The sequence below is a fragment of the Stylophora pistillata genome, chromosome 12 (assembly GCF_964205215.1).
Source record: "Stylophora pistillata chromosome 12, jaStyPist1.2, whole genome shotgun sequence".
In the NCBI taxonomy this organism is placed as follows: domain Eukaryota; kingdom Metazoa; phylum Cnidaria; class Anthozoa; order Scleractinia; family Pocilloporidae; genus Stylophora; species Stylophora pistillata.
In genome coordinates, this window is record NC_142530.1 from 19,393,701 (window position 1) to 19,407,677 (window position 13,977).

A 13,977-nucleotide genomic window follows, 5' to 3' on the forward strand; every position below is an offset into this window, starting at 1 on the left:
CAATCACAGAGCAAATGAGTTAAATCAGGAAGAAACAAAACAATCAGCATTTGATAATCATCCACATTTAAAAATCTTTATTTTAAGTGCTTTAAGCTTTGCTTCTACAATGATAATTAAAAAAGTAACTAAACCTAACTGGTTGATTGCAATCAAATGTTATCATATAGTCAATGGAAAATATTTATTTTTATCTAACTTTAATAGCTAGCTTCTAAAGATACAAAAGTGCCTTGGCATAAGCTTGAAATTTATAATATAAGAACAATACAACTTAAAAATGGTGTTGCAACCAACTGAATAACGAGAAAAACTACCTGTAGTTCCAAAAATGTTTAGGATTTTCAATATGAAAACTTTCCTATAACCTTTTAAGAATCCATGGTAGGCTACAGAGTGAGTTGATCTCATGCTTTTTTAATTTGACTTAAAATAGAACCTAAAGGCAAAAGCAATTAATCATGCACTTATGCGACATTTCTTAAAACAATTGTTTCAGATTTATTAAGGGTATTTATAAGAAAATTCATTACTTGACAAGGGAATTCCACATTAAATTGCATACGAAAACCGATATCACACGAATCGCGAAGCAATGAGTGCGATATCGGTTTTCAAATGCAATTTAACGTGGAATTCATAAGTGAAGTAATGGATTAAATACAAGTTGACCAGCAAATGACACGAGTGATGATTGCATGTAATATTTGTCCTAACATTCCAACGAAAGATAATTTGCAATGTGTTTGTCTCTCTTGACTTTGTGTGATGCTTTTATTTGCGAGTTACTAACAAGTAACAACTGAAGATGATTTCTTGTGTAATTTGGTGAAAATAGCCACTTGCTAATTTTTACAAATAGCACTAATCTTGCTTTATGGGCTTGCGCAATTCTTTTGTCTTTGAAAAACTTACTTTTGTTTATTAACACCAAATTGCACTCAAAATTAAACCTATACATTGTAATTTATTCAATCATAGAGAATCTGATAGTGAAATCAGAAGTTTCAGGGGTCAAACCCCTAGCTTGTGGGGACTAAGACTATATCCCAGTTTTGGCCTGGTGACAAAACAAATGAGAAGTTTTTATTTACTTGTCACAAATGACCTTAATTTCTACCAAGTTGCCAACACATTTTATGTTTTCAGTGGTAGAGCATCATTCTGATGGTGAATCAGAAGTTCCAGGGGTTAAACCCCTATAGCTTATGGGGACTGAGATTACTTCCCCTGCTTTGGCCTTGTGACAAAACAAATAAGTTTTTATTTAGGAAGGCAGGCACAATTGTTTAGAAAAGTCAACTTTAGTTGTTTTTCTTTTCCAAGTTAATAACCAGTCAACCAAAAAACCGCAGAGGATAAGGTGAAGAGAAATTTATGAATGGAAAGTCAAGATCAGTTTTCAACTTGGAGACACTAATTTCCTTCCCAACATCATTCTTCACCAAAGACAAAATTACATATCAATATTGATCACAAAGTAATTATTTAAATCAGGAAGAAATAAAACAATCAGCATTTGATAATCAACAACATTGAACAATCTTTATTTAAGTGCTTGGTTTTGCTTCTGTACAATGATAACTGAAAAAGCAACTAAACTTCACTGGTTGATTGTAATTAAATGTTATCATAGTCAATGGAAAATATTTATTTTTATCCTACTTGAATAGCTAGCTTCTACAGATACAAAAGCACATTGGTATAAGTTTGAAATTTATAATATAGAGCAATACAACTCAAAAATGGTTTTGCAACCAATAATAAGAAAACTAACTGTAATTCCAAAAATGTTTGAGGTTTTCAAAATGATAACTTCCCTGTAACCTTTGGGAACCCATGGTAAGACTACAGAGTGAGTTGATCTCACTTTTTTTTTAATTTGACTCAAAAATAGAACTAAGGCAAAAGTGATTAATCATCTATGTGACATGTCTTACACAATTGTTTCAGATTTATTAAGGGTAGTACGTACAGTATATAAAATTACACTCTGCTAAAAATAAAAAATTATGACCTAGTGAGGCATATCCAACTGGTTTGCCTCTGGCCAGTGGAGATCTTTAAACCCCATGTTTAGTTGTTATGTTTATTTACAATTTGTTTGTATTGGCCCTGAAAACCCCCATCAAGGGAGTGGTCAATTAAACCTGTAATCAAGTGAACCCGTGCCTCTGGGAGTGTTCCTTGTTGGTTACTCTAATTACTAAGTCACAAAGTTGAACACCAAGAGCAGGGCAAGAAGCATTCCATCAGTTGCAATCACAATCTGTTCAAAACATGATTAATTTCATTTGCTGCCAACACATTCCCTGTGTAAGAAGCAAAGATCCCACTGAAAATTTCCTAGCTTATCGCATGCGAATTCATAGCTCATCTGTTTCTGTGGCCAACAAATATAGAGGCACAGGTTTGTACTCTGTAAAATCCTGACTTTTTTAGGCTTCTTCAACTGTGAGAATGACTCCCTTACTGATGTAATTATCGAGGGTTGCTACAGATAAGGAGTTTTTGGAAATTTCTAGAAGGCTAATTAGTTGTGCTAACTGGATACCAGGGCAATTTCACGCAATGCTATGGAAATTTCAACTATGTGTTGCAAAGGTCCACAAAATATAGAAAACAGTTAATTCGTAACCTTCAAGAACACTCTAAAATGCTTAATAAATGTACATAAATTGCCATTCACCCATCAGAGTTGATTGTTATTGACTGCAAAGACTGCTAAGTATTTAAAGAAGTTAAAGAAGGCCATTGTGGTCTTCTATGGATGCTTTCCTACATTCATTCCTACACGCACACATGAATGCATACCTGAAAAGGTCTTTTCTAGTAGCAATATTGAAAAATCAAATGCAAATTCTGAAGAATAAAAAACTTAATCAATTATGAATCATTATCTTAATTCGTCAAAATGTATGAAACAAAAGTTGTTATATTTCTTAAAGTTGAATTGAACGCAGTTCAACTACTATTTTTGTTTCAGAAAAGTTTGTCTGGGAGTTTATCAACAGTTTCAGAGGAGATTTTGAGATAACAGTGTTTACTGTGATTTCTGTATCAGTGCAGTGACTGGAGTTTTAGCCAGTAATGGGCTGTCGTTGTTTTCATTTAACCTTACAGTTGTATCTTAAACAAAACTATAAAGAAGGTTGAAGTGTTTATGAAGAAATTTATCATGAGATAAAAGTATAAAGGGCTCTATACTGACAATGCACAGGACATTGATCAAGTACTTTTTCAATATCTATGTAATTCCTTCAATCACAAGAATATAACTTTGGTTATTAGTGTTCTGCTTCACTTTTGTGGATTCAATCTTACCATACCATCATGTTCAAGAAAACAATATAATAACAAAAGAAAGCATTTAAAATACTTTTATAAAACCAATCAATGAACCTACAAGCAGCAACAAAATTGTTGACACATTGATCTTTTCAACTCCATTGATCTTTTCAACTCCATATTACTTCAGTTTCATCTCTTTTGCCCTTGTTAAGTTTACCTATTCACCATCGTCTCTTCCACCCCCCCCTCCCCCCCCCCAAAAAAAAAGAGATGATGTACCGTGTTTCCATGAACTTTTAGCAAACATTGAATGGGGGAGGGGTCTGTTAATAATTTAGAGAGTGGTAGAAACAGGACTGTTTTTCTTCACATAACTCTTCTCAAACATCATGAGTAAACTAATCTTGACGCTGATTGTAGCTAAGAGAATAAGCAGCGAATAAGAGCCATGATGGGGAGTTGTGATGCTTACCCTAAAAGTCCCTACACATTCTCAACAACAGAAAAACATCAAAAACAGCAGTTTAAAAAACAAATACCTTGTGACTTACATTAGTACGTGCAACAACAGCAATGCGTCCCTCAGTAGTCACTGTAATCCCTGTTACGTAATATATCCCATCAATTTGGATTTCTACACTACGCACAAACTCGCCATCTTTGCTGTATATCTCAACCTGCAGGAGTTCTTTCTCTTCTCTATCACCAGCGATGACGACATGTTCACCTGTTCGGTGAAATGTAATCCTCGTGTAGTCACAGTCATTTCTTTGCAGTTTAAATTTGTTAAGATGGTCACCGTGTTCACTGAATATGTGAACACAGGAATCACGTCTGCCCACTACCATAACACGGCCATCAGTAGCGACAGTGACATCCAACGGCAACTTCAATATTCCTTCGCCAAAACTGCGAACAAACTCTCCATTACTGTCATACTCCTCCACCTCCATTCCTCCTGTCAGTACTTTTCCCGTGTCACTCACTGACAGTCCTGTGTACTCGTTCCAGCCCTCTCTCCTCAAACGAAACCTGTGATACGGGTCACCGGTTTTCGTAAGTTTATAAATCCACCAAGATCTCATAGCCCGTGGCTCCATATGACCGGTCAGCACAAAGATGTTGTCGTTCGTGACTGTGGCGACATCGTTTATATCGGTCAGCACAAAGATGTTGTCGTTCGTGTCTGTGGCGACATCGTATATATATAACTCTGTATTTTCGTTAGGGAGACTGAAATGTTTAACAAACTTGCCGCTGCTGTCAAACACCTTCACACAACCATCCTCGTGTTGCCCGACAATGACTTCTCCGCCGGAGTTTGTAGCGATGCCCCTCGGCCACTTCAGCTTGTGCTCCTCTTCGCCCTTCTGACCAAATAACCATGGTTTAACACAACAATGCTCCATACTTTGTTTAAGTAGTACTTTACATACTCTTGCGTCATACAATGGATTGATTTTGTTTTCTCCAGTATTAATAGGAGGCCAGATCAAAAAGTTTGCGTCTTCACCAATCGTTCGCGTGACATCGTAGATGACACGATTCACGTGACAGACACTGGAGATAATTTCCCTTCTTTGCTCTTGACTGAAAAAACCTCTTACTGCCTGGATGCCTTTCTTGAGCTGAACATCAAAGCTATTTTGTACTGCAGGCAGACAGTTTAATTCCTTTACACACACTCTGCATGGCGTCACGGCGACAGCAGGATTGTCTACTGTCTCTAATATGGTCGCCATAACTCGATACTTCATGGCCAGAATGCGGTCAGATATTTTCAGGCCTTCGTTTTTGAAGGCCCTCGTTGCTTCTTTTCGAGCATCTTTAAATCTTTTCTTTGCAGCGGAGAGCTTTGTCGTAGCTGATTTATCCAGGCCAGTAAGCTCTAACCTTCTAATTCCTTCAATAAGAGAAAATGCGTCATCACAGGCCGCCCCTGCTGTTGCAGCACCACACTCGTTTCTAGACTTTGCTATCTCAAACACTTCAAACAAGAGCGCCATTCCTTCCTCGAAAAAGCTGATACTTGTTTCTAAATCTTTCCTTGATAAAGCGTCCAACTTTGACTTGATGTCGTCGATTTCACGGACGATCAAGGAGTGGAATTTCTGGTCTGTTACATCGCCATCTTTGAGTTTTTCCGCGAGCTCATCTCTGCCTTTTGTTACGAGTAAGCCAATAGTGGCTTTAAACACAGCAGTTACGATAGAAGACATAACTTGAATCCTTTTTTAAGTTCTTAGGTGACGCTACTTTACACAGTGCAATAGAGTTTGAACAAAATAAACATGCAGTTTCTAAAATTCCGCTTATTAATTTGGATCAAAGTTCCAGTTTAGTAGTTTCAGTGCTTTGTAAAAGCTCAAGATAACAGGCGATCTATCAACTTTAACCAACCGTATCGTCCTCAGGGGAAAAAATAATAACGATCCCAGTGGTAAGAATTTCAAAAATTTGCAGTTAAAGTTTGTCTTAAAGAGTAACGAGGTTGGAAGTCGTTTCAGCTCCTTCATTACTGGTTCTTTTACAGCGACGTAATAGACCTGGAGAATGATGACTGAACAAACTGACCGGAATGCAGGTATCAATGAAAGAAAAAAACACTCCAGGAACCAAATGAGCTGAAGCAAACTCAATATTCATTGTCATCTTACTTCGCCTCAGGCTCAAAACACCTTTTATGTATTCGGCTCCAATTGAGGAAACGAGACATAAGTAACTGCGAAAAAAGTTCTCAAACCAATGTGAGTCTCAGACGGTTTACTTTTTATGGCATATTGATTAATTAGATTCGTCTGGAATAATATCAACATCTTTCGTGTTTACTAAACCCCATTTCAAAACATTTCCATTACTGACTCAATATAAGAAGACTGTTGACCCTTAAGAAATCACGTCAATGATAATTAGTGTTTTTGTCGACGGAAACAGAATGATGTATTTTTTTTACAGCTGAGGTCAGTTGACATTTCTAGATTTCAGTCGAAAACTATGGCCTTCCTTTCTGCAACTAGGTTACGATAAAACGACATCTTTTCCGAATTATATGTCCGTAAATGTTCCAGAATATCTTTCAAGATCTTGATTCATCTCCATAAAATATAAACACCAAAGTTTGCTTAGGGGTAATGACGCAGTTCAGAAATAGCTCTTCATTGTTTCACTCCGCTTTTTGTTGTGTCTCTTAAGGAAGCCGCTAGATTGTTTGTTTGTCATCCCACAACGTAATGAGTGTAGTCTTACTATTTAAATAACAGTGCTATTTTTTCTTCACGAGCAGCAAGTTGATTTAAATTGACCCTTTCTTGTCCAGGGTCGGGTTGTTCAAAGGTGGGTTAAGATAACCCAGGATTAGTGTGAAATTTGATTTCATATCTGAAAACTTCAAAAACAAAATTCGGTATAATTATTTTTGTCTACAATCTTGTGATTAGATGCTCTGAAAAAAGTAAGGATAATTTTCCCAAAGAGATTCTTGAATAGAGAATTAAGGAAACGTGGATTAAAATTTAAACCTGGGTTAGTGCTAATCGGCCTTCGAACAACTGGACCCTGAGGTTTAACCACTAACCATTAATACCATTTCGGCAGGAACACTCCGAGGAATTGGAAAGTTTGTTTTTGAAAATCAAGATCAAAATCTTATAATTAAACTCTATATTCTGCTTTATGGCTGGAAAAGATTCTTTTTTTCTAGTTGGGTATCTACTCAAGACCGTCGAGATCGTAATTTTTTTTTCTCTTTCGGGAAAGTGAAATTAAATGCTGTCACATTCACTTACTTCCGAACTTTCTTCAAGTGTATCATTCTTGGTGGGGAGTGTAATGTTATTTCCTATTAATAAATAAAGGCTGATAGTTTCTAAAGAAACTGTTTGGGGCTGCGTCGGTGGGGGTAACGAAATAATTTGAATATATCAACAAAGTCGAAATGGTAAATTGGCCACCGTTACGATTACAAAAGCTGACGTTTCGAGCGTCAGCGCTTCGTTGAACTTCAAATATTCATCATATCTGATTTATCATCACGGGTTTACTACGAATCAACTTAATTAACCGCCTGCTCCCAGTTGGCTTGTTAGCTCAATTGGTAGAGCGCTGCACTAGTATCGCAGAGGTCAGTGGTTCAAATCCCGTACAGGCTGATTTTTTTCAGGTCTGATTTTCGCTATTGTATAATAGCGCTCTCTACTGCGAGAATCGTGCATCATACGTATCTATAACCGCCGTTCAAAATATATGAACTTCATATATTCATCATAACTGGAAATCATGTTTCCGAAGACCTAATATTCAAAATCTTGGACCCCTCAGAAGGGGAACAATTCGATCTCCAAACCCCCCTTGACTAAATCCTGGATCCGCCCTGGTTACATTGTTACCTCCACCGACGCAGCACCAGAGTTTCTTTAGAAACTTATACCCCATGCAAATAGAGGTTGGTTGGTGTTTGTCTGACTCTGAAAATGGGTTGGAATACACCAGACGCGTTATTCCAAGCACCAAACTAATGTGATCCAAAAACAAAATCATTGTTTATTAAGCACTGCACTCTCACGTCATGTCTATTTAACATATTTGTTCAGCTAGAAGCCGAGGGGTTTGTACATAAATTATTGGGCGCACTTAATTTGGAGCCTCGCTCTGTTGTGCGACCCTCGCCATACTCTGGTGAAAGTGATTAAATAAATAAAGCTAGAGTTAAGCGAAATTTGAGCGAAAGAGAGGGGTTTAGCTTATAGTCAAGAGTTTTCGAAAAAAAAAAGAAGATTTAGTGCATTTGAACAACACCAAATGGACATGTTTTCATTTAGAAGCCAAGCTAAGTCGAGAGCGCGAATGGATAGAAGTCCAAACCGCTTTGGGATCTCATCCTTGTTAAAATCCTCGACAATTGCAAAGAGTAGCCCTGTCGCTGTCTTGTCTTGTTGATATATAGGAACAAGCGATTAAAACTATACCATGCTCTGGGTAGATTTCGCAAACCGGAACAACTAATGGTACCTTTCGTTACACAAAACTACTGTATCACGTTTTTAAGTATTCACTCAATCTTGGTGACATTTTGATTGGTTAAGGTGTCCTCTTCATGGAAATTAAAGGCGGGCTTTCGGACCCAGAAAATGTTTCCTTTTCCCTTGAATAAAGGTGGCAAAAGTTTGTGAATTACGTTGAATGAAGGTGTAACTATAACTGGACTGTACAACCGCTTGGCCGTGGAAGGTCTGCGTACAAGATTAGGTTTCTCCTAGACAGAAGTGTCGTTTCGATAGACTAACAAATACAAACGTTTTATTGACATTTCTCCGGGATCAAACTTGTTTTCCCTGAATGAAGGTGTTCCCAAATCAATGGTGTTCTTTCCACGGCAGAATGGTAAATGAAAATGCAAATGTTTCTGAAGAATGAAAACCAACTCTCTTGAGCCCTTTAAAAATATCTGTATATTTAGCGTTCACCCAATTTTGCTTGAGGAGAGTGGAACGTTCCTTTATTCAACACAGAGGTATCCATCTACTAACTTTACATAAATTGAACATTTTTCTAAAACAGAACTTGTGCCCCCCACCCCTCCCTTTCCGCTTTCGGATAGGCGTCCCAAAGAAGAAGTCCCAAAGGTATTGCAGTTTGAACATTTTGAGCTCTTTCGTGAATAGCTTTTATTCAGCATGCATTAGAATTTATTAACAAAACACATTTCACCTTGTCTTGACAGCTAAATCGTTCTTACTAAGAACGGATCTTCTTACTGTAGTCTTCCCGATCAAGGACCGGTAGAAGGATTCAATTGCAAGGCAACACTTGTCGGTAATTTTGTCCGTTCTGTTACTTAGTTAAAAATATACCCCTATTCACCATTCAAATACGTATTCGTTTTTTCATTGTTTGTCCTAAAGCTGTTCATATCATTTATAACACTACCTAACATGGTCTACAAAATCTCTCTCTTACTTTTAATCTTAAAAAAATAATTGCCTAGCTTCATCATGAAATAACATGAATCAAGTCTTTTCAGAAAGGTTATACACATGTAAAAAAAAAAACTGCCAGAAACAAAATAAAAACAAATCACAGTTTCACGGGTGCTCTTTTTTTCTACCTATTTCTTGATAAATATCGTCGTTCATTTACAAATCCTACATGTTGAACTAAGCGTATCTTTTACACAATGAGCGACACTCGGGAAGGGGGGAGGGAAAGCAAACCAGTCAAACGTCAGCGCATGTGCGAACGCTGTCATGGCAAGGCGCAACTCTTGGCGCATGTTTTCGGGCTGCTATAACCAGGTTGCCCCTAAAGAGCTAACCAAACACACTCGCCAGTAAGTCGAGGTGTTTTACATGTGTATAACCTTTCTTTTTAAATGCTGAAAACAAACAAAATGGCACATAAACAGAAGCAGTTCTTATCAAAAGCTTACGAAAGTAACACATTTGGTATGTACTTGGTGTGATCCTTAATGTATGTTAATGTCTGCGAATGACCATGTATTCCCACATCTTCTTAATTATGTATTGATGCATGTATGAAGGATTTCACCAAGTGCCTACCCACATTTTACGTCGTGCTGCTGGCCAATTGAACGTACGCGCTCATGAAATTCCAGATAAGTAATCAGTGATTTGAGGCTAGTGTTTAAAATATCTTATAAACATAAAAATTGACGATCGGTTAATTCCAGAAATTTACTGCAGTCAATCTTGAAAAAATAGTTAACTTTCTATTGAATGGAATATCAAAACACCATTTCCATACCTTGATGAAATCCATGAAGGTGAACCCAAGCGCAAAATAAACTTAATATAATAAATCACGAAGCCATCATCATTATCATTTTGTCAGGCCCTTGCCATTCGCATTCTTATTAAACTTGAAAACGAACTCTCCTTTCTCCTAAATAGGAAAAAAAGAATACTGCTGTTGCACATTTGAACTTTTTCCTCTCATCCACAACAAATTGCATCCGACAGGGTAATGGACTCCTGCATACGAGGAGTCGTCATATATGACGTACCTACTACACGACGTCATCCGTCCAAAGTGAGAGATGGGGGGGAGAGATCTCTTCTTCAAGGGGGGGGGGGGCGTTTGAGTTAAGTAGGTAAACCATAAAAATCATCCCATGGAGACTGTTGATAGGTCGGTAGCCCATATTATATTGGTGATTGTTTTTACCGGATAAATGGTCGGAGGGCCAAATTGCAGACGATGAGCAACCCGAATTGATGAAGTCTCCTTTACAGCCGTTATTGGGTCTCGTCACGCAAAGTGCACTCTTCCCCACCAACAGGTACTCTGCCGGAAATTATAATGCCCGATAAAATACATATATCATATTAAACTTTTTTTTCGTGTAGTACCGCTGAGTATTTTTACAAGTTGTGCCGTATTTTCATGCTTAACAACCCCCCGCGTGCATCCATCACTCGATGGGTGCACGCTGCACGGTGTACGCTGCACGCTGCACGCTGCACGCTGCATGCTGCACGCTGCACGCTGCACGCGTGTGGTGTAATCTATCGGCAACATACTTCTCCTGAACAATTTCAAACGTATTTCGATATCACAATAGAAAGACTAAGCTCTACTAATAAACCGATGTATGTCATGGGTGACTTCAACATTGATCTCCTCAAATCTGAAACCTGTGATTTTTCTCATAACTTTCTGCTGTCCCTGCAAAGTTACTCCTTTTTTCCAGTAATTGATAAGCCTACAAGAGTCCATAATAATTCTGCCACACTTATTGACAATATTCTTGTTAACAGAATTGGCTTTAAACTCTCCAGCGGCAACATTGTCTCAGATATAAGTGATCACTACTCTCAATTTTGCATCATCCATTCTCCATCTTTAAAATCTCGCTATCAGGGGACTAAAATCCGTGACTATTCGAGATTCTCGGAAGAAAACTTTATTAGTGATATTTCTCAAACTGACTGGACCGGTTTGATCTCTAATGGCTCTATTGACAAACGCTTTTCTTCGTTCTACAAAAAAATTGAATAAATAAATTAAAGCACGCTATAGTAATTCCAATTTATAAAGCGGATGGTGAAGCTGACCCAAACAATTATCCCCCAATATCGTTACTGTCCGTGTTTAATAGAATATTCGAAAAACTAATGTACAAATGCCTAAAATCTTTTATAAATAAGAATGATATATTTTTTACATCGCAATATGGATTTAGAGAGAACTGCTCTACTCAACATGCATGCAATTCTGGATATTCTAAATACAATTCAAAACTACATTGATGAAAAATTATATTCCTGTGGCATTTTCATTGACTTGAAAAAGGCCTTCGACATGGTTGATCATTCGATTTTGTTGCATAAATTACACCATTATGGAATTAGAGGATTGATTAATGACTGGTACTCGTCATACTTGTCTGTTAGGATGCAATCAACCCAAATCGGTTCTATTGTCTCTCGCAAAGACAGAATAGTGGGTGGAGTCCCTCAAGGTTCTGTACTTGGTCCGCTTCTTTTCTTAATTTATTTCAATGACATGCATCGTTCCTCTAAAAAGTTTGACTTTTACCCATTTGCTGATGATACCAATTTACTATATGCAGAAAAAGATCTAAACAAACTTGAAGTTGTCGTCAATGAAGAGTTATCAAAGTTGTGTGAATGGCTGAATTCAAATAAATTATCTCTTAACGTATCTAAATCTAATTTCGTTATTTTTCATCCTTATCAACACAAACTATACCGAGAGGTAAACCTTGAAATACTTGATAATAACTCGGAGCAATTGGTATCTCTTGAACGTAAGACATATGTTAAATACCTAGGTGTTCTAATTGACGGTAATCTCTCCTGGAAGCACCATATCAACTACATTTCCACGAAAATAAGCAAAGGTATCGGTATTGTTGCAAGGCTAAGACACTTGGTACCGCTCACTTCTCTTATAAAAATTTACCGCTCGCTCATTGAACCGTATATTTCCTGTGGTCTCGTTGCTTGGGGCTAAGCCGCGAATACTCACCTAAAGAAAATCGTTATTTTACAAAAGCGGGTTCTTCGTCTAATGTACTTTTCCGATTATACATCTCACAGTGCTCCTCTTTTTAGTCGTTCGGGAATTCTACCGATAAAAATGCTTTACTTCAAATTGGTTGCCTCTCTGTTACATGACAACAAAAATCGGTGTGCTCCTCCCAATATTTCTGAACTTTTTACTCACTCTGAACAGGTTCATTCCTACTCTACTCGTTTCTCAGTAGCCGGAAGCTTTTATATAAAACAGGCGAGAACAATTCATCAGTTGTTTTCCTTTTCTAGAGTTGGTGCGAAACTATGGAATGGCATTCCCCCTGAAATTCGTAAGCTAAGAAAAGCACCTTTTAAACGTGAGCTAACTCACTTGCTTTTGAAAATTCTTGAAATTGAGGAGATGAATGTTGACTTGCGCTACCTTGACCTTTCTCGCTTATATTTGTATTTCAACTGATTAGCTTTCTCTTTGACCTGTTAAAAACTCCCTTGTGTGACTGGCCCAGTTAAAACCTTTAACATGATTATCACTGCTATTATTTATGATTTATTTTTATTTGCTCATTTATTTATTTATTTCATTGTTGCGTGTGTGTATGTGTGTGTGTGTGTGTGTGTGTGTGTGTGTGTGTGTGTGTGTGTGTGTGTGCGCGCGTATGTGTGAGAGCCTATACAGTGTCTGTTTAGGTAGTCCGCCTAGAATAGCTTTGCTAACTGCGGGCTACAAAAGCCTTTATTTCTTTAATTTAAAAAAAAAATAATAATAAAGTCAATTTGAGTTTTTTTTTTTTGAGTTTTTTTGCACGCTAACCATTTCTTAAGTGAACTGAGAAGACTAAAATTGGTGAAGATCAATAAAAAAATGAAAACTTCAGTTTAAAACCAGGGCATAGAAATCCAAGTACTAGATACTAACCAATAACAAAAGAAAAGTGACCTAGAAAAGAAGGTACAATCCAACTAGTATATACGTTACGTGGTATTTCAGACTGAAAAACAACAGAGGAAATGACAGCAGAGAAGCATTAGAGCGACAAGCAAAGATCTGGAACAAATAGCACATTTAGAATCAACGAAACCCAACCGATCGTCCAGCAAGAACAGGGCTCCAAGCTTACAAATCTCAAAGTTGGCCTGCTATTTGAAATAATTTCTCGAGAATTTTCAAAACAGTGTAGGATAAAAAAGGCTATTTTGGGCATAGTTAGTTAGTCCCCTCTACTAACTATGTTTTGGGCAAATAATTCGCAATAAGCGGTGTAACTGCCAAAAGGCGTGTCCTTTCGTGGCTGCTTACAGCAATGATTTCAAACGCTCGATAGAGGAAGAGGTTTGAGATTGTATCGGCGCTGTAGGCCGCGAAAAAAGGGCAATGAAACCAGATGTTATCTCGGTGAAATGAACGATGAAACTAAAAAGCTAGAACATTACAACATGTATATTATAGCGAGCGCGGGAAAGAAAAACAAAACGTATTCTCGAGGGAATGCTAATAAACTGAAATAGAATGCAAAGAATGCTAAATTCTACATCCCGGCCCCTAAGTGCGAGATTGTACCAAGCGAGTCACTTACATCTAATGAATTACAATAAACTACTGCTAAACCTTAAGTATCAGTGCACTCCATGAAGTCTACTTAGCGAACAAGGCTAATTGAAGGCTAAGTACAAA

At 37.4% G+C, this 13,977-nt stretch overlaps 1 protein-coding gene across 1 annotated transcript; it reads right to left on the minus strand.

Moving 5' to 3' along the window:
* Positions 1–1,518: 1,518 nt before the first annotated feature.
* On the minus strand, positions 1,519–5,977 carry LOC111319947 (uncharacterized). Its single transcript, XM_022922659.2, has one exon. It carries the CDS (start codon positions 5,508–5,510, stop codon positions 3,816–3,818), a length of 1,695 nt encoding a protein of 564 aa, XP_022778394.2. The 5' UTR covers positions 5,511–5,977; the 3' UTR covers positions 1,519–3,815.
* Positions 5,978–13,977: the final 8,000 nt, after the last annotated feature.